At 25.3% G+C, this 22,060-nt stretch overlaps 2 protein-coding genes across 2 annotated transcripts; one reads left to right on the top strand and one right to left on the bottom strand.

Annotated features, from left to right (window-relative positions):
• The first annotated feature begins 717 nt into the window (after positions 1 to 717).
• LOC110648296 (gamma-glutamyl peptidase 5) lies at positions 718 to 5,081 on the top strand. The gene is made up of 4 exons (XM_058151289.1): positions 718 to 1,212; positions 4,174 to 4,326; positions 4,431 to 4,598; positions 4,683 to 5,081. The coding sequence occupies exons 1-4, from the start codon at positions 904 to 906 to the stop codon at positions 4,782 to 4,784; spliced, it is 732 nt and encodes a 243-aa protein (XP_058007272.1). The 5' UTR covers positions 718 to 903; the 3' UTR covers positions 4,785 to 5,081.
• A 976-nt stretch (positions 5,082 to 6,057) lies between these two features.
• On the bottom strand, positions 6,058 to 8,792 carry LOC110655364 (uncharacterized protein C6C3.02c). The gene is made up of 5 exons (XM_021811661.2): positions 8,504 to 8,792; positions 7,183 to 7,245; positions 6,944 to 7,027; positions 6,637 to 6,812; positions 6,058 to 6,330 (listed from the first exon to the last, which is right to left on the bottom strand). The coding sequence occupies exons 1-5, from the start codon at positions 8,667 to 8,669 to the stop codon at positions 6,232 to 6,234; spliced, it is 588 nt and encodes a 195-aa protein (XP_021667353.2). The 5' UTR covers positions 8,670 to 8,792; the 3' UTR covers positions 6,058 to 6,231.
• Positions 8,793 to 22,060: the final 13,268 nt, after the last annotated feature.

The following is a 22,060-nucleotide window of genomic DNA, read 5'->3' as shown; positions in this document are numbered from 1 at the left end:
TTAACCTATATGAAAATAAATTTAATAATTATTAGATTAAATATTTGTATTTAAATTTGTTTATTCATTATATATATTTTAATTAATTTTGTATAATTTTTAATATAAATATTTCAGCTAATAGTTATTAAATTCTTTTTCATACAAGGTAAGCTTATATTAGATGCCCTCAAATTTTAGTATTTCTTACAATCATGTAAGTATCAATCTTTTTATGAACACAGAAAGTGAATCTCATATTTATATGAGTGAGTAAACACATGATAAGTATTTTACAGAATTTTTGCCCATTAATATCATTTTAAATTAAAAAAAAATCCAATTTAAAATTTTATTCAAAATAGAATCAAAATCAATTGCACTATGAATCAATCAATTAGTTCATTATTATCTTTGGTATCTTATTAAGTAATGAAATCTGGATCAATGAAATTGCAGGTTTTTCATTAAAAATAGTAATGGAATCCTTGCATTCTGTAAATGACTCCAATCCAATCAAAACATAGAAAGTAATAAAGGAAAGATTAGTTAAACTCAATGCAAATTTGCTCTTTGATTTGGAGCAAGATACGCCATTGTTCTTCAATGCTGCCTCAATTCCACCCAGATCCACGAAAAAGGGTATTTTTGGCATGTGAAGAATATTAGGGCATCATTGTAAATTTTTGTGCCAGCCTCCTTATGTGGGCCTATTGTCTTCTTTCTTTGTATTAACAAAGAAGGAAACTCTTTTTCCTTTTTTTTCCTTCGTCTGTGTATAAAATCCCTCCGCTTAAGCAAAACACATCTCCTCCATCTCTTCCTGTCTCTAAAGGTGGAAGCTTTTTAGAGAGGAAAGAGACATTTTCATATTAAATTGAAGAAAGGAGAAGTCTTTTTGGTTCAAGAGAGGAAATTGTTGACATGGGTGGAAAGAAATTTGCTGTTCTTCTCTGTGCAGAGGACTCTGAGTATGTGAAAAAGAAGTATGGAGGGTACTTTGGGGTGTTTGTGAGAATGTTGGGGGAGGAAGGAGAGACATGGGATGTTTATAGAGTGGCTTGTGGAGAGTTTCCTGATGATGATGAGATTAAAGCCTTTGATGGGTTTGTCATCACTGGAAGCTGCAATGATGCTCATGGAAATGATGTTTGGATCCGAAAGCTCTTGAATCTGTTGAACAAATTGGATTCCATGAAGAAGAAAATTCTGGGAATTTGTTTTGGACACCAGGTTAGTGTCATTTTGTGATATTTTTTACATTTTGATGTATTTTTTTTAATATGAATGTGCCTCTTCAACTGACTCTTTAGGTGCCTTGTTTTGTGGGAAATGGTCAAAATAATCTTGCTTGCTAAAGTTCTGTTTGGTTTTGATGGAAAATGTTCCTTCACAAGATTTTAGACCTCATCTGTTAAAATCTAGATGATTTTTCTGCAATTAAACAGCAGATTCTTATTCTTTAATTTGAGGAAAAGAAATACTGTTGTGAGTTGGAAATGACACCCATTTCAATTTCCCTTTGCCAAAAGGGCAGAGTGTTCTTAAATTTGATTCCACTCCAATAAATTGTTACCAGAAGCATAAAGAAATATTAATGGAATAAGATTTAATTTCCCCTAAGCAAGTGAGGGACCAAAAATATGACTGAAATTATATTAGAGTTCTTAGATAAATTATTATTTAGTTATTAAAATTTTATAAAAATAATAAGTCTTTTAAATTATTTTAAAAAATATTTTTCATAGATAATTAAATTTTATATTTTATCATTATTGTAAAAAAATAAATTCATTTCTATATTAAAAAAAATTCTTATCTAAATCCAATCTATTATAAATTTTATCCCATAATTAAAGACATACCATTTACTTAAGAGTTCATGTAATGCCAATCCAATTCTAACCCTCAAATGTTTTTGGATTATAAATTAGGTTTACATCAATTCTACTTTTCAAATATTTCTCTTAATAATGATTGGCTTTGTTTGGTTGCCATGGAAAATCTAGTTGTTTTTTTATGGGATATTTTTTAGGTGGGGATTTGTGCCCATCAATCATTTTAATCACAAGAAAACAAAATGGTTTAATTTTGCTAGTTTCTCATTTTATGCCAAATTTGAATTTCATTTTCAAATACATTTTAACCACATATTTGGTCTTAATAGAATATAATTTTTTTATTTAATTATATTTAAAATATAAATAAGAGATTTAATAGTGTTGGAGACAACTTTTATTAATACTACACTACCTTTTAAATATAATTTTTCTCATCCATTGAAGGCAACTTCTTTCTCCCCTTTAACCAATAACAACTTTTTTTCAGTTTTTTTTAATTTTTATATTTTTTATACTAAATTTTTCCTAATATGATTCATCAATATATATATATATAATGTGTTATTATATACTTATGCCAACTCTATTTCTATATCCATCAAATAAAACTAAATTTCTATATTAGTTATATATATTACAAGAAATTTTATAAAAATCATTTTAAATCCAAATGATATAGAGGCTTCAATTTTATGATAAATCATTGTATTTAATTAGAAAAACCTAGTTGTTCTTCTATTCAAGGAGCTACTTCTTCTTAAAGTTTCTCCTTTTTTTACTTTATTTATGCTTGAGTGTGTGAATTGCACATTGCACAAAACCAACAACAAGGACATGTGTTTATGCTTAGCTTGTGTCCCCATTAAAGCTATGAACAATGTTTACAACTAATGTAGCTAATGGTCCTCTTCAACTTTTAGCTCTTTGTCCTCCCTCATGTATTGTAGGTGAGCTTCCATCACATGAATTGGAAGGCACTTGTTCTACATTTATGATCACTAACATATATCTCCAAGAAAGATCCCAAAACCCAAATGGGACAAAAGCATTATGTTTCTTGCCAAATAGACTCATGTTGTATATGAATGGCATGGCAATATAATATTTGTTGGTGGACAAATTGGATCGGATCCTTTTATTGTTAAGGCATATGAGCACTTTTTTTGGCAGGAGATTGAGAGGGTAAGTCTCAAACTTTAATTTATTATGCGAATGATATGCGTTCAATTATTGAATCAAACTAGGTTAGATGACATATAAGCACTCTTTAATTGTTGATATATTTTATTATTTTGAGAAAAAGAATATGAATGCTATGGGCATTTTGCCTTTTGGGTTTATTCAACCATTGGGAATTTTGTTTTCTATAGCAAATTCCAACTCATGCCCATTGATTGATGTTAAGAGATAACAAAATAATTGCCTTTATTGTCCCCCTTTGTGGGTGGTATATGTGATAGGGATTTCAACTTTCCATGCATACATACTTTAGACTTAGTTTTAATTCATCGTTGAATGTGCATATATAATTCTTAGCATGGGGTGACAATGCTATTTCATGGAATATCTAATCCTTTCGCTTGTAGGTTAGGTTGGCTTTCTTATGGTCTATTCTTTTCTTATTATATTTGTTTGTTAAGAGTTATACATTGTACAAGTAGGGGTGAAAATTATTTAGTTCAAATTGAACAAATCGAATCAAACTGCCTTAATTCGATAATTCGATTTGATTTTTAAGATAATTCAGTTCAGTTCAGTTTTATATTATAAAAATTTCAGTTCGGTTCGATTTTGAAAAGGAAAAAATCTGTTAAACCAAACGAATTGAATAATTTTATTGATTTTTGAATTGATTTATTTTTTTTGGAGAATTTATGAATTATATATAATTTTATATATATAAATTATTAAATTTTATTTATTAATGCTTATTAGGTTCAAACCAAGATCAAAATTAGACCAAATAACTTGAAAATCAAGTCTAAATTAAAAAATCAATCAAAAATCAAAATTGATTAGTTTGAACTGAACTGAATCAAAATAGAGTGATTCAGTTCGATTCGTTTTTTCATCTATTTCAGTTTGGTTCAATTTCTAAAATATGTTATTCAATTTTCATAATTTAATTCAATTCGGTTTAAATCAAATGCTCACCCTGCGTACAAGTCATTATTTTTTTATATCATTTTTAAATATTTGCTATATATGCTAAAAAATATTTATAAAAAATGAATTTTTTTATTTTTTTTAATTTGCAACTTTTTTATGTGATCTACAAGTGCAAAATTAGGTAAAAGCTTCTTTTATTTAGAAAAAGAAATTGCTATAAACATAAATTTAAGGTTTTGATCAGATACTGGCGCGTTCACTGGGAGGAAAAATAGGCCGTGCTGTCGCAGGATGGGATATAGGGATCACAGCCATCCATTTCTCATCAACAAAAAGACTCTTCTCATCAGTAAAAGTGCCTGCCTCACTATCTGTGATCGAGTGCCATAGGGACGAGGTTTGTATAATGGCAAAATAAACTTGACAACACCTGACCGTAAACCTGATCGCATGGCTAATAGGGTTAAATCCAATGTGTTGCATCTCATTGTAATATGTTAGGTCCGAGAACTCCCACCAGAAGCAGAGGTCATTGCATGGTCTGATAAGACTGGGATTGAGATGTTTAGATATGAAGATCACATCATGGGCATCCAAGGTCATCCTGAGTATAACAAAGACATTCTCTCTCATTTGGTTGATCGACTCCTCCACCGTAATCTTATTGTGGTAAGCACAACACCCTATCATTTTCACTTCAGTTGATCTTGACCCTTCATATGAAAGGAGTAAATTGTAATTTTACCCATGTAGGAATCATTTGCTAATGAGATGAAGGCAAATTTAGATGGACAAGAGCCAGATAGGGAGGCATGGGAGAAGCTCTGCACCAACTTCCTCAAGGGCAGATTATAAAGATAAAAAAAATTCCCAAAAAAAAAACGAAAAGAAAGTTAGGGGACTGAATTGTAAATGAGGAGTAAATGGGAAGAAATAAGTTGAAGAGAGGCATGAATTAAGAGCATTTTTTTTTATAAGGGATTAAGAGCAAGTTTAGGCCAAATCATAGCTTGGATTAAGGAAGATTTAGTTGTTAAGTTGGGATTAATGAAATGTTGGCAAGTGGGGGGTTCTTTTTTTATAATGTGAAAATGGTGATTTGGGAAGGCTTAATTATTATGAAAATAAAAAGTTTTACCAAGTTTTTATTAATTGCTCTTTGCTAATGAATTGAATCTTTAGTAGTCGCCTTTTATTACTTGAAGGTCAAGGGCAAATTTAATGGCTTCTGACTAAGATTTTGATGCTTATTGCTTAGCTCTATTTGTTTTGTGGAATAATATGTTTTATATTTTTTTAGTTTTTGAGACATTCATAAAATTATTAATAAAAATATTTTTTTTATTTAAAACGAAAATTAATATATATTTAAAAACTAATAATTGTTCTTAAAAAGAGTCATTTTATAAACTTGGACTATCTTATTAAATATTATATATATATAAATTAAATATTATAATTAAATAATAAAATTTATTTTTAATAAAAAATATTTTTTATATATAACTTTATTTTTTAAAAACAAATGAAACTTCAAAATAAAATGTTAAAATATTAAAATTTAATGCTTCAAATATGCTAAATAATTTTCCCTTGATTTACATATTTTTGACAATGGAGACTAAACCTCAAAACAATTATATTTCAATGTATTTTTATTATTTAGGCGTCTCAACATTTTGCACTGTGCTTCAAATCAACAAGAACTTTTTGACTAGGTAATTAGCAACCCTAAGCCAAATCATTTATTGCACTCAGGGATTAACCTTTTCCAAAAATTTTAGTAATAGTTTTAAATTAAAAAAAAAAAAAAAAAAAACTTCAATCATCATCTGAAAATTTGATGGTTAATTTTGTACCAATACAATAGACTACTTTCACTCAAATTTAAAGAAATTTCAATTTTTCAGATTTTTATTGTCTAATTTGTTTGCCTCAATTTGGAAAAAAAATATATGGTTTATTCGTTTTTTTGCTGGTATTTTTCATTAAAAAATTTTACGTTCCGATATGCAATATGAATATCTAAATTCTAATTTTACAAGAGTTGAAGATGCAGAGAATGAAGTTCTGATTATTAATGCATAACAATTTCAAGGTCCATCTTCACCATTTCCCACAGAAAAAATTATTGACCTTCAATGTTTAATATTTTATTTTTTTGACCAAAGTTCAATGTTTAACAATAGATAGAGGGCATCACCGTCGCCATCAACAATAATCATATGATTCAAAATAAGACTCTAAGGACCAAAGTTCAAAGCTGATACTCCCATTGAATGGAAAAGCACGAAGATGGAATTTAGGCACTCAATGCAGCGCCTGAGTTCTTCCTGCACTCGGACAGCATGTCCATGTAGAACTGGCACTTGCTGATGTCGCTTCCAAAGTTGTTCACGCACTGCAAGAAATACAAGTGCAAATAATGTCATTGAAGATTTCAATAGTTAAGATTAAACAAAATAATAAATACAGATCAAGTAATTTATACAAGACAATTATAACGGCATTCGCAAGTATGAATATTCAAAAATAAAATCATGCAGAAAACAAGCAGAGAAGGTGAGGTTTCTAGAATTGAACTGTCTTTTAGAGTTTGGGATTATTCCTTCACTTCTTACAAATTTCACCTCTAAGCCAAAAGCTAGGTACTTAAAAACACTTATCCATGTATCTGCAATCAAGTAACCAGATGAGAAAAGTTTACATCTTGGAATGCCTTTGAGTGAATACTGCATGCATCACCCCCCATACTGCTTGCAGTGGGTGCTGGGGCAGTAGCAGCAGCCTCAGAGACCACAGTTTCATGTTGAATTGTGCGAGGACCCAACACAGCATCTACAGCTCTGTGTGCCACAGCACTTCCAGTTCCAAAAGCCATACCTGTGGAAATAAACAATACACATAAAAGATTCAGAGTTCTTCCTTGAGCCAAATCAAATACACAAATACCAGTAGGCAACAAACAAGCAGGAATTTCCATCCCAATCATGCAGTCTCTCTTCATAACATACCCTGAGCTATGGTTGAACCAATGCCTCCAAGCAATGATCCACCACCACCACTCTGGACAGGAGCTGGAGGAGGAGCATGGTTAACTGCATCAAAACATGAAAACAGCATCAAACAAAGTGCCACCAACCAATTTATCCTTAAGTTAAGAAAATCAGATGAGAATACAATAAAAGGCTACAAGTTTTACAATCTTAAAAAAACTTGCAGCAACCAGCGAGACAATTTAAAGAAATAGTACCTGGTTGGGGTGGTGGGCTGCGTGCTGGTGCAGGGCGTGCAGCAGCCCGAGGAGCAGGTCTTCCTGCAATAGAAGTTGAGCCATAATTATCAACAACTCTTTAAGAGAGAATTCATCAAAAGAACATAACACAAAAGAATTACATAAGAGTAGAAATTGATTACACACACATTAAACCATCAACACTCAAGTATGAAACAACAATTCAAAGCAAATTCCTAAGACACCATGCATCTTCAAGGTTCAAGTACCAGTTACAACATAGCCAACAAGTACTTAATGAGAAGTTTTACAGTACTTGCAAAGCTTACAAGAAGGAAACGGGCTGCTCGGATGATCTGGAAGAGTTGAACTGTTAAGCTACATAGAATCCAGTACAATGTGAATACTCATCGAGGTATAAGATCCATACCCATATATGATGTGAATATTTAGGTAAAAAATCCAGACCCAAAAACCTTAATTTCTGAGAATTCCCGAATACCTAAGTGCCAAGGTCTGATTCACTTGCAAGAGCAACTCATTAAAGTTTGTATCAACTCAAACTATTCAAAACGCCCATCATAACATAATTAAGAAAAACATATTGAAAATACTAATCTTGTTAAACATCATGACTAATGAGCCTGAGAAGCATCCAAATTCAAGCTAATCCCATATGACATGCATGTATTAAAAGCATATAAATTTTACCGAAAGCCTATATGTGATCCACAAAGCATAGCCAAAATATGACCACAGAACAAAAACAATACATCTAACTATCAACTTAGTTGGTTTAAACAAAGATTTGAACATTGCACTGCAAGTTTTCTTTATGCACTCAAATCTATTAAAGTAAAGCCAAATATTTATATACTAAACAGATATGCAAAAATCAGGAGAATTTGTTATACCAAGAAATCCAATACCAAATCACCAAATCATATTAAGCAAACACAAATATCCAAACCAATAGCATGCATAAATTTTCACAACCATTTCGTTCAAGAAACAAAAGAAAAAAAAAAAAAGCAGCAAATCCCATAATGTAAAAAATTTTGAGATCCAATGTTAACCCACATAAACTAAAAGCAGAATAAATCAGAAGTGATATTCGCAACTAAACACCGTCTCCTTAACAAAATAGCTCGGCACAACTACTTGCTTCCTCTAATATCCAAAAACCCCAAAAATCTCATCTAGGGTTCATTTCCTGAGCTTTCTTAACCTAAATAGAAAAAAAGAAAGAAAGAAAAATGGAAAGCAAAACCCAGAAATCTACAGACCCTAGAAATAATATTCCAAAAATGAAAATTACAGATCTTAGGGAAAACCCTACCTCCAGAGCTTCGGCGAGGCATGGTCGGTGTGTTACGCAGGCGGCTAACGAAAAGAGAGCTAGAGTTATAGAGAGACAATTTCCGCGTGTTGCAGACCTCCAAGAAACCCTGGAACGCTATTATAAAGTAATTTGGGTTGTTATTTGGTAAGGTCGAGACTAGCATAATGAAGGACGTGGCAATGGTTAAATTCGTGCAATTCAGTAGACATAGGATATTCGTTGGCTGGAATTCGAGCTTTATGAGACATTATAAACTTATAAAATATTTATTGGAGTTGCAATCAAGATCTTCTAGGCTTTATTGCAGAGGATTATTTCTCCATGGATATTTAAAAAGGCTTGTTTTAAAGTCATCTTTTTTGTTAAAACAAAAATAGAAATGAGAATAATAAAAATGGATATTCTGGAAAGATCCTATAAGTTTTAGCAATAATGGGCTTATCCCTTAATGTTGGGCCAGATTAAATTGGATTTAAGTTGGATACAAAAATAAAACAAGGAATCACTTGAAATTTCCCAAAATCTTACAGCTCTAATGTTAAGGTTAGAGTACCCAAAATGTTATTAAATTTTAATGGAAAGTGTAGAATCAGTTTTGATACCATATTAGAGAACTAAGCTTAACTTTGATTATTGATGCTTGAATTGTTTAATCTTCATGGAAGCCCAGAAGAGATCAAATTGAACTAAAGAAATCAAATATTTCTCTTCACAGCTGGTACTGATGGAGGGAAGTTGAACTGGCACAGAAGTTGGAGCCAGGTCTTGTAACTTTACCACCTGCTAATGTGTCTATGCAGCCACATTTCATACATTACTATATCCTATGCATCAACAATTCCAATGGAAGTGTTGCTGTACCTGGCTTTGCAAGAATATGAAATAAAATAAATAGATGGTTCATAATCAAAGCTCTTATCTGTTTTGATGGAAAGCATATAAAGGATTAAAATGCAGAATCATCACCAAGAACCAAAAACATGAATGCACATAATCATATGTAAACATAATTTCATTACTAAAACAGAGGATTTATATACACAAATTCAAAGATTTTTTTTCTTTTCTTTTTCATTTTGCTAGCTGTCTCAAAACTCTGTTTCTTCACTATATCTTTTCCAGCAGCAACATATTCCTTTTTATAAGGAAATATTGCTTTCTTTTCTCGACTGATGTCATTCTATGATCTGCCTGCCCTGCAGAATAATCATCAGGAACAAGAAGATGAACAGAGAGAAAAGATTCAAGAGGGAGGAGAGAGAAGTGCTGTGAAGACTTTAGGTACTCTCAATCATAGACTTCCAAAAACACACGAAATGCCAATATTTGATGCTGCATAATTTAGTTTTTGCATTATTTTATTGTTCTTTATGGAGTAATGTATAGAACTATTTACTATGGTAGAAGGATAAATTTAAAATACCAATAAGAACACTACAATGACAAAAAACACAAAGCAAAGGCATGAGAGACATGGGAATATGATATAAATGTACAAAACTTCTTCTGTTCAAACCTAAAAGGACATTGGTTTAAGGGTTTATACAGAAGGATGACTATGCAGGAGCTAGAGGAAGAAGACCTGAGCAACAAAATTTCAACCATTGATTATTATCTCATCCCTTCCATCCTTATTTTCCTGCCGAGACCACCTTTGCTGTGGACCTCACTCATAGTAAAAAAAGAAATAATACATTTAAAAAAAATAGTAAGCTAGCTTTTATAAGACATTTTTGCCCTCGCTATTCCAAATGAGAAATTTTTCATGCTGTTCATCCAGCCAGAGAGATTCCTCCTTTATCCAGAAAGGTTAGATCTTCTGTTCCTCTTCTTTCTTCTATCTGTTTGTCTCTCACTCTTATGACATTCAAAACTGTCGCTTTCTCTATCTTTGTACTGTGTTTTGTGAAGATATCTTCCTAAATCATAGATCAGACGCTTCAAAAATGAAAACTTAAGAGCACTTTTAGAATATCTTAACACTAATGGATAATTGTCATTAATTTTTTTTATTAGCACATATTCTAACATTTATTTTATCTAAATGTACCTAAAAATAAATATTCATCATTGGCTTCATTTTTTATATACATCACTCACAACTTAATTTTTGTTAAATTCTATTTTATTACTTAAAATAAATTTAAAAAATATATTTTAATTGTGTCCCTGTCCTTTGCAGTTGTGGCAGATGATTGGCCCATTTGTTGAAGTTCGGTTGGTAGGAAATTTAGCCTTCCCACGTGATTGAGAGGCAGCATTGCTAGGTGGAGCTGTGGCTACTTAGGCAGTGGGTTGTATATGCGCTAGTACAGACTCTGTTTCAGCTTTTAATTGTGTCTCTTCACTCAGCAAGAATGCATACAGTTCATCAAAGGTAATGGAAGCATTTCGAGCTTCTATGGCCCTTGCAAATGGGCGATATTCAGTCCCCAAGCCGTCAAGAATGTCATTCACGAGTGCATCCTCAGAAACTGATGCTTTTAAAGCAGCTAGCTGGTCAAAGATGGTCTTGGCTCGTTTCATGTAAGCATCAACGGACTCTGCAGCTTTCTTAAAATGCTTCATTTGTTTTCGCAGCTGCATAACTTGCATTCTTGTTCCTAACAAAAAAATTGTCTGTAATTTTACCCAGGCTTCCCTTGCCGTGGGAGAGCCAACAACTTGCGGCAATAACTGTTCAGAAATCGAAGCAAACAATCATGTCAATACCAGCTGATCTTGACAATACCAACGTTGGTAATCTGGGTTAGGTTGTCCATCGGCTAAGGTTTGTGCTGGTGGTGTAGAAGAAGAAGAAACATGGGTAGCTAGATTATAGCCATTTAATAAAGGGAGAATCTGCCCTTTCCAGAGGAGGTAGTTGGAAGAGGTGAGTTTAACTGATAAAAGCTAAGAAACGTTAGGTTTCGTGATTTGAACCTAAAAAAATTAAGAAGCTTATTATATAATTTTTTTTATTTCCAAATTATATTAAATTTAAATCAAATTTTTTAAATTAATTTAAATGAAAAAAATTAAAAAATAAACTTAAGTTTTATAAAAAAAAAAAAAAAATTACAGACAAGTTAACAGGCTAAAAGTTACGCAATGCTTGGCCTATGGGAGCAATTCTATGTGCAAAGGAAAGATGAGCCTGCCTTTAAAATTAGTGACCCTTTCTTTCTCTGCCTTTCTTGACAAAAACTTGTGTTGAGTATGGCTAAAAAAATTTTATTTTCAAAGAAATAAAAATTAGAATGACTGTGATAATTCATTTGAATTTTTTTTTTAAATGATTTATGCTAAATAAATATGTAATTTATTTTTAATTTTTCTGTTTTTCAGAATTTGCGAAGTATTCAGGTCCTATATTACTGCTGCACATTTTTTCCCCAATAATTGCTTGTTCTTCTTTTCGGCACATTTTTTCCCCAATAATGGCTCATAAGGGGTGACAGTCAGCCAGGGAAGTTTGTCACTAATAAGGGTTTGTTTTGACGGGGTGAAGGGAGGTTTGGTAAAATAAGGTAAGGTAAGTTAAAGGAAGATATGATTGATAAGGTAAGATAATAATTTTATTTATATTTGAAAGGAAAGTAACGTAAATCAAGATTTTAAAATCTTAGTTTTGTTTTGTTAGATAGTATTGAAAAGTAAAGTTAAATATAAAAATTACAAAATTATTATTTTTATGAAACTTATTATTTTATAAGAAGAGATTTTTTAAAATTGATATGGATAATAGAGAAAATCAAAAAATAAAAATTTTTTCAACTCTCCTCAACCCACCAAATTGTTGGGTTAGAGATTGGAAGGTTTTCCAAAATTCTCCCTATCTCTCTCAACGCTTAATTCCAAATAAATAAAAAATTTCTTAAAATCATTCCTTACTTTTCTTATTATCGTAATCCCTCGATCCAAAAAAAAAAAGTAAGATGCAACATTGTCACGCAATTTACAGCTCTGTTTGTTGACCTCTTGATCAAAGAGAAGACTACTTAGCAAAATTAGGAGGCATGTTCTTAATAGCCATCACAGCAGCTTGGATTTCCCACTGAGTAGGAATTGTCATCTCCCATCTAAGTGCTTGATGTGTTGTTGTGCTCACCCGCGATTACCGAGGAACTATATTGAATCAAAGGAATAATATTAAATTAAAGTTATTTTATTACTTTAATTCAATTTTAATTTTTCTCTAGAAATCAAATTAGAATTTCATTAAAATTAAATAGGAATCATATCAAATTGAAATTGAATCGAGAATTAAATTCATATATATGTTTTTTTATATTTTTTTTCTAAATGTATTATATATTTTTAATATAATTATATATAAATATATGTGTATATATAATTATTAACTAAATATAATTTAATACTATATTTTATTTTTTTTTATTTTTTAAATAATTTTAATTATAAATATATTAAATTTTTTTATAATTATTAATTACAAATGTATTAATATATATTAATTTTATATTATATTTATATATTATAATTAAATATTACATAATCAAAAAATAGTTGAAATGCATATTATATAATATACTTATTATATTATATTATATATTAAATCCTAAATTATCTATATGCCTTATAGTAAAAGATTATATAATTTAAAAATAATTAAAAGATATATTATATGATTTATTATGTATTAAAAACTCAATTCTAAATTTAAATGCTAGTTAAGTATCATTTTTTAATAAAATAATTACATAAAATTATTTCAATAACTGATAACTGAATCAGAATTGTACTGAACCAAATCAAAATCAAAAATTAAGTACCGTATCAAATCAAAATCAAAACAATGAAGAATTAAACTATAATCATACTAAAATTTTAATTTATTATGATTCTTAGATAAACTCTTAATTAAATCGAAATTGAACACACCCTAATGCTGGTGTGTCTTCAATCTTTGCAATGTAGGTTTTTTCCTATGCCTGGCGAGTAGTCTCAAATCTTTGATGTCTAAATACACCTTCATATACGTGCATGGCCACTGTTTATTTCTTTTATCTCATGGAAGAACATTGTTATAAATATTATTTTAGTTAATTTTTTTTAATGGTTTTTTTAAAGAAATTCTTTAATATAATAAAATTTTGATATGAATTATTATTTTTTATAAAATAATTATTATTTAAAATATTAAAAAATAATATCTATAAACTTTTTATAATATTTATTTAGAGTTAATAATTTATTGAACGTGTAAATACAAATTTAATTTATAAGTAAATTTGTATAAATGAGTAATAGATGTTGATGGTGATAAATAAATAAATTTGATTTGCTCTTAAATTGTCATTTAATTACAATTTGTTTAGTTTATTTTTAATAATTAAAAATTTTTAAAATTATGTGCATGTGCCCTTTTTAATAATAAAATAGTGTTAGACTTATTCTTTTATGATTATAATCTACAATTAAATATTTTTATTAGCAAAATTTATTTTATTCAATATTTTAAATAATAATAATAATAATAAATTATTAATATTACTCTGTCTTAAATTAAACTATATATATAACTAATATGCAATACAGTGAATGATTGAATTTTACTTTAATTGAATTGGTTAAAAAATTTTAATAATTATCAATAATAGTATAATATTTTATATTATTATAAAACAAGATTGAATATATTTTTAATATTAAAATTTTTTATTTATTAATTATATTTATGTAATAAATATAAAATTAATAATATCCGCAGCATTGCACGAGATTTATTATTATATTTTTATTGTTCTAAGAACAGTAAAATTACCATTTTGCCCTTCCCTTATACTTTTATAGCCTTTTGTTAAATTAAAATTAAATTGGTTTAATTTAAATCTAAAATTGAATTAAAATAAATTGAAATAAAGTGGCCTAAATTTATCTCTACAAAAATATGTGATAAATGGTAAAATCTATCACATGACAAAACCATGAATTCATAAATCATTTCACAAAGGGAAAATAATGCTAAAATTACTTCCTTAATCCTTTTTTTTTCTTTTTTAATTTAAATTTTAAACAACTTATGTATATTAATTATTTTTCCCATTTTAAATTTTATTTTAATTTTAATTATTTTTAAATTTTTTAGTTATTATTATTTTCATAGAAATAATTTTATTTATAAAAAAGTGCAATTCATTATTTACATAATAGTGTTGTGATCATGTTACCCTATTGTGGTTCCTTGCTTTCAATATCTTTATTTTTTAATTTTTACATAATATATCTTTAAATATTTTAATATATTATTCTATTTTTTTTCCTTTTAATGAGTTGAATTTTTTGAACTATAAGAAATATTTGAACCCTTTTAAATTTTTATTTAAATGTTTAATTTTGTTAATTGAATTTTTAAATTTTTATTTATCTAATTTAATTTTTAAACCGCTTAAATGTTCGTATATAAATTTAAATTACTTTATTTTTCTGTTATTCTCATTTTAATTATTTTTTAATTAGTTGACAATTTTATACACTAATATAATGTTGATGAAATATAAATATTTCATCTTATTACAATGAAAATATAATAACAAAATTTTTTATATATATTTTAATAATATTTCTTGCACTTTTTTTTCTTTGTTATAAACAATACTTTAATTTTAAAGTAAATTTTTAATTGACATTTTTATTATTTGTTATAATATTATAATTATTATCATTACTATCTAAAAATATTTAAAATATCAATAAATTTTTTTCATAATATCTATTTAAAGTTGTTAGTATATTAAATGTGTAAATTTAATTTATAAGTAATAATTTGTTCTTAAATTCTACTGTAATTTACAATATATTTAATTTATATTTTAATAACTATTTTTTTTGAAAAAATTATTTTATTTATTAAACCTATTACCATGTTAGACTTTTTTTGAGATGGGTTAACTAATTTACTTTTTTTTTAATCAGTATTACTATTATATTCTTTTATAATTAAATCCTATAATTAAGAATTTTTTTAATATCAATTTATATTCTATTCAGTATATTATAATAAATAAATAAAACCGTGAACCATTGAGATTTTTTTTGAAATGAAAATTTTGATTTTTTTTTTAAATTTTGATTTTTTTTCCCTAAATTGAATAAAAAATAATATTTATTTTATTTTTTCCATTTATTTTCTTTTTTCTAATATATATATATATATATCACTCTTTATTTTTCTCAAGTTATTTCTAAGTATATGATTGACGAAATCTAAATCATGAAAAAAAAATATACTTGCCCTTGCATCGAATGGTCAATAGCTCTAAAATAATTAAGACTTTTTTATTTAATTCTAATATAATTTTTTTACTTATGAAAAATAAATTTTTAAACATTTTAAAAATATTTCTTATTAGTGAAATATAATAACTTTTATCAATTTTAATTTAATTTTTGAGAAATTTATTTTATAAATTTTGATTAAAAGAAAATAAGTGTCACATTAATTATTAGAATAAGAGATCAGTTTTTATTACATTCATATATCTCATAATATTTAATATTTAATTATCATTATATTTTGTATCATGTGTAAATTTATAAAAAAAAAAATTATTAGATTTTACTTAATTCTAGCCTTAGTCTATATTAAATTGTATAATGGGAAATTTCTAAATGACTTTTTTAAAATAATTTTTTTCAATTAACTTTTTTTATAATTTCATCCTATCCTTTTTTTTACAATTGCATCTTGATCTTTTTATTTTTACAATTTTACCTTTTTTTTTTTTTTTTTTTTTTACAATTGCACTCTGACCTTTCCAGAACGATTTAAGTGCACCCTAACATTAATGAAAAATTTAACAGTATGGTGTAATTAATTCAGCCTTCATAGGTTATGGTGCAATTGTTAAAAAAATGATAGGATAGAATTGTAAAAATTAGTTAAAGTTAAAATTTTTTTTTTTTGTGATTTTCCTAAAAAATTAATATGATTAAAAACATTTTAATATAATTTTTAAAATTGAATATATTATTTTACACCAAAATTTTACTGTAAAAGTATTGTGATACCATTAAATTTTAAAATGTCTCGTGATACATCTTAACTCTTATAAAGTGGATTAAGAAAATTTCTTACTCACAAAAATATAAATTCTTTATAAAATAAGAAAATAAATTTCATATAATTATAAGTGAGAGTGTATGTGAATAAATACATTGAATAATCTCTTAAAAAGAAGGAAAAAAAATTGCAAAAAGAATATAGCTTTTTTGATTTTAGTTGAATTTATAGGTAAATATAAAATTAGTCAACACTTGGAAATCTCTTCTTCTCCTCGATTTTTCTCATTTTTTTCATTTTCTTTTAGAATAGCCACCTATGAGTTTTTTTTATTGGCAGCAACCTCTCTCCTTTCTTTCGTTTTTTTTTTATATAATAATTCTTATATTTATATCTATTTAGTATAAATTTTAGCATATCTTTTTAGATTTATAATTATTGATAGATTTTAAGCGAATAATTATTTAAATTTATTATATTTGATAGATCTCGAGTTTTTATATTTTTTTTTTCTTTAATGAAGTTTTTATATGTTTTTGATATTGAAATATTTTGCTTTTAGAAAAGTATTTTACAAAGTACAGATTCTTACTTTACTATAAAATTAAAATTTAAAGGTCATTTGATAGGACTTGTAAAAAGATTATGAAGTTAAAGAATAGAGTACATAATTTACCTATTAGTCAATCTATAAGCTCTGTTATCAAATATTCTAAATTCTTTATATTATTCTTTATATGAATTGTTAATTTTATTTATCTAAAATATAATATGTTAATTTATATTTTTCTTTTATATCTTATTTTTAATTAATAAAATATCTTTTATTTTTATAAAACAAAAAACAACGGTTAACTATCTACGAATTTATAGCATTTAGACATTAACACAGAAAATCTCTACCATCAATTATAGAAAAATAATTGAAACATGTTTTGGTTGGCTACCAATAACACATAAATTTACAATAATCAAACCATTAGATTAAGGAGTAGTGTGGTGCTATAAATAATTTTATATAGTCATAAAATTATAACTACTTTCAATTGAATTCTAAGGTTCTTTAGCTTTATTAAGAGTCTGTTTGATTTAACTGTTAATTGATAACTGTTAGCTGATAACTGATATTTTGTAGCCAATGATAGTTAATTTACGTTAAGTATTTGATAAAATTATATTTAACTGTTACTGTTAATATATAAAATGACTAATAAGGTTATATATTATATAATTTATTTTATTATTGAAATAAATATAAAATTATAAATATATTATATTATATTATATTATTTTATTATTTAATTAAATATATTATATTATTTATTTTATTATTGTAATAAGAAAAAAATTAATTTTTTTTTTATAAAATAATTAAATAACTTTAAAAATATAAATAAAATAATAAAGTAATTATTATTATTGATAAAGGAAAAACTTATAATTAATTTTAAGTTTTTAGATATAAATAAATATTTTATATTTTATGTTATTAATAAAAAAATATTTTAACAAAATTAAAATGTGTTAATTAAAATATTAAAATTATAAACAAAAAAGATAAAAGTATTAATAATATTAATTTTTGAGTTAAATAAAAAAAATATGATTACAATAAAAAATAAAATTGTTCTATCAGCTGCTTATGGATACTATATCAGCTATCAATCAGCTATCAGTTTTATTTTTTAAAAGTTATCAAACATTTTAATTTATCTATTTGGGTATCTATCAGCTATAAGCTACATTCAACACAACACCTATTTAGATATTTATCAGCTATAAGTTGCATCTAACTAGTGAACCAAACATTTTCTGGGTATGTACAAAAGGCTCATGAAAAAATAAAGGTGAAGTTGCAAATAAATCCTTAAATTTATTTTACATAATAAATTGGATTTTTTTTTTAAACAAAAAGTTGCAGTCAATTGGATATTAAATATTTTAAAATGAACATATAAAAATATAAATTATTAAAATTAAAATAAATTAGACCAAAGTTGAATCACGTGACCCATTTAACCTTGTTAAATCATTTTCTTTGATCCTAAAACAGATGCTTTATATAAAAGGTTTAAAACTTAATTATATTTTTGTACTTATCTATTTAATTTAATTTATTTTTAATTTTTATTTAATTCAATATAAAAATTTTAATTTAAGCTTAATTTAGCTTAAAAATAAAAAAATTAAGAAATTAAATTTTTTTTACTTAAATTAAAAAATTTAATTTTAAAATGAAGAAATTAAATTTCTTAATTTTTTTAATTAAAAAATAAAAAAAAAATTAGTTAATAAATTTTAAAATTTTAATTAAATTAAATTTAAATTAAAATTTTGAGTTAAATTAAATAAAAATTTTAAAATGAGCTAAAATAAATTTCTCCAATAAATATAATAGTTAAATTAAGCATTTTACTTTATATAAACATTAAAAAGGACCTTTTAATAAGAAAAATATTTAAAAAATACTGCTAATTTGCTTACTAAGAGTTGGTTTTTTAAATTAAAAAATATATATATAGTTAGATTTATTTTTTTTGTAAAAGTAATAATTTCAAGAGACCCCACCGCCTCCCAACATAATCATTTTGCCTTTATAGTGTGCTGTAATCATTATTTTACCTAAATTTCATAAAAAAAATTTAAAAATATACATATTTATTAAATCTATTTTTAATACCTGCTTTTACTTTTAGTAATAAAAAATAAAAAGTAATGTAAAAAAAATTTCAACAAAATGCCATGTAGGACTTATTTCGTTGCTTTTTGCTTTCCCTATGTAATATTTTAGCTTTAGAGTGGTTTTAGTATTGTTATTAGAGATGTCATTGAAATAACTATTTTTTAAATATATTAATTAAAAATATTAAAATTTAATTAAAATTAAAATTAAAATTAAAATTAATAAAAAAATAAAACTTTTTTATATTTAAAATGATTTTTTTTTCATTCCAAAACTCAATGCTATATGAGATTTTAGTGCTTGTGCATAAAGCAAGATTATAAAACCAAACAAGGCATAACTTATTAATTGAAATTCTAATTAGGGGCATGGGAAGAGTCTAATATGACATTTACTAGAGGGAATGATATTTTTTAATTACTATATCAGATTAAATTAAATAAATTTAATATTTATAAGAAATAATGAGAATTAATGACAACATAACATAATTAAATGAATAATTACGAAGATAATTTTTATAGCCTATCTATAAATTTTACCATTTATTTTGCTTTCATTCATTAATTTTAATTTAGTATTAAAAAATTTTTGAATTTAAATTTTATTTTATAAAAATTCTTTTAATATATTATAGCAAGTTTCCAAGTTAAATAATAATAATAATAATAATAATATTAAAATTATATTTTTACCTCATTTTCTCTTGCACTAAATGAAAAATTAATTATTTCAATCACTATCTAAATATATCATAAAAACTATTATATCGATTTGCTTCCCGAAAAAAGAGGAGGATTTACCCTTCACTAGTAAATGCTGAAACTGTATTTACAGATGTCACACATTAATTTATAAAGATTTTTTAATCTAAAAATCTGTTATTGTAGATTAAATAAATTTTTATTAAATAAAATTAAAGTTTAAGAATTTTTTTAGAAACAAATTAAAATTAAAAATTAGAAGTTAAACATAAAGTAAAGTCTAGTCGCATATTATAAAAATTACCAAGAGTTTCTTTCTAATGTCTAAATTATAAATTTTGTGAAAAAAAAAAGAGAATAGCATAATAATATGATTTATTGTAATGGTTTTTCATATCTACTATAAGGTATATTTATAAAGAAAGAGTTGTAATTCTTATTAAAGTAGGGAATTGAATCCATATTAATTAATAATAATTTTATAATTCTAATTATAATAAGAGATATGCTTGATATTAAAATATATTAATATGTTCAAATTATAAAATCGAGTATTCATTCAAAATATAAATAATCCAATTTATACGGATTGTTATTAATATTAGCTAATAAAAAATCACTATTTATTTTATTAAATTTAACAGATTTTGCTAAAATAAAAAATATAACATGTTATTTTTCTAGTAGAGTGCAGCTCTATCTCATATAAAAATAAATTTAATAACTATTAAATTAAATATTTATATCAAAATTTATATAAAATTAATCAAAATACATATAGTAAAAATACAAATTTAAATTTAGATATCTAATTTAATAATTTTTAAATTATTTTATTATGGGTTTGAGTTTTTTATATATATTTTTTTATAACAATTAAAAAAGTGTTAAGAAAAGGCAATGCACATTTTTGTTTTCAAATGGATGTCTATATTCAAATATAAATAGATCTGAAATGGACTCAAGTGAATCCATTTATAAGGGGAAAAATTAGAAGAAGGGAACTTTAAAAAAGAAGAAGAAGACAAGACACTATGATGCCAAAACAAAAGTTACTAATGCAAAAAATGGAAGTTTCCAATACCACACACTATGGACATCACATCCATGATTTTCTTCCAAATTATATGAAACATTACCTAATTGCCAAACCTATAAATAGTGAAGTTGAGTATTTTTGTAAAGAATTTTCATGCTTATTTTAATTATATAATTTTACATATTTAGCTTTAAATTCAATTATTATAATTATTATCATATAAAATACAACCATATTAAATTCATGTCTCTCTCTATATATATTAGAACTTCAATATTTATAAATAAAAAAATAAAAGCTATATTTAATATGATATAATAAAAAGATATAATATATAATATATTTTATTACTTTATTCAGTAATGCGACAAAATTTAATATAATAAAATGATAATTATAAGTAAGGTAATTTTTAATTATAATTACTTATATTATTTTTTTTATTTATTATCATCGTTACAATTATTTATTTCATTTCATTATTACTATCATTATTTACTACTACCGCCACCTCACCACTACTAAGTAGTAGCATCAAATTGGTGGTGGTGCGGAGACGGTGATAACGATAATAGTGAAAATATTAATAAATTTAAATTAAAATGATATTTATTAAAATAATATTATATATTAAAATTATTACTATTTTGATTATATTTCATTATATGTAAATAAATATGAGATTATAATGATAATTATATTATATTTTTATGTTTTTAAACATAATAATAAAATATTAAATACATTATATTATATTACAATTTTGAATTACTCCCTTTAATTTACATTTTGAGAATTAAAAAATCACTTTTATTTTGCAACAAGAACAATCATAACCAAGATGTTCTAAACAAGATTTTCAAGATCATGTTTGTTGATTCAGTAGATGCTAAAAGACATGTAATAAGGAACATTTCCTTTGAGTGTAGGATGGAAAAAGAAAAGTATAATTTTAATGATCTCTTTAAGAAGTGTGTGATTGAATTTCAACAAAAGTTATTTTCAATAATAAAATTTGAATTAAATTTAAATATTTAAAAAAATCTGACTTTCTTGATAAATATTTAAAATATAATTTTTAAATATGTAAATAGAACAAAAAAATCACATTTTTAATTGGTAT

This window comes from Hevea brasiliensis, chromosome 8 (assembly GCF_030052815.1).
Source record: "Hevea brasiliensis isolate MT/VB/25A 57/8 chromosome 8, ASM3005281v1, whole genome shotgun sequence".
Classification (NCBI taxonomy): Eukaryota; Viridiplantae; Streptophyta; class Magnoliopsida; order Malpighiales; family Euphorbiaceae; genus Hevea; species Hevea brasiliensis.
Note: the sequence above shows the minus strand (reverse complement) of the source record. Positions and strands in the feature narration are given on the sequence as shown.

Coding starts and splice junctions, on each gene's coding strand:
- LOC110648296 (XM_058151289.1), top strand. CDS start 904: ATGGGTGGAAAGAAATTTGCTGTTCTTCTCTGTGCAGAGGACTCTGAG. Junction 1,213..4,173: donor GAATTTGTTTTGGACACCAG/GTTAGTGTCATT, acceptor GGTTTTGATCAG/ATACTGGCGCGTTCACTGGG. Junction 4,599..4,682: donor TCCACCGTAATCTTATTGTG/GTAAGCACAACA, acceptor TTACCCATGTAG/GAATCATTTGCTAATGAGAT.
- LOC110655364 (XM_021811661.2), bottom strand. CDS start 8,669: ATGCTAGTCTCGACCTTACCAAATAACAACCCAAATTACTTTATAATA. Junction 7,028..7,182: donor CAGCCCACCACCCCAACCAG/GTACTATTTCTT, acceptor GTTTTGATGCAG/TTAACCATGCTCCTCCTCCA. Junction 6,331..6,636: donor ACTCAAAGGCATTCCAAGAT/GTAAACTTTTCT, acceptor TATTTCTTGCAG/TGCGTGAACAACTTTGGAAG.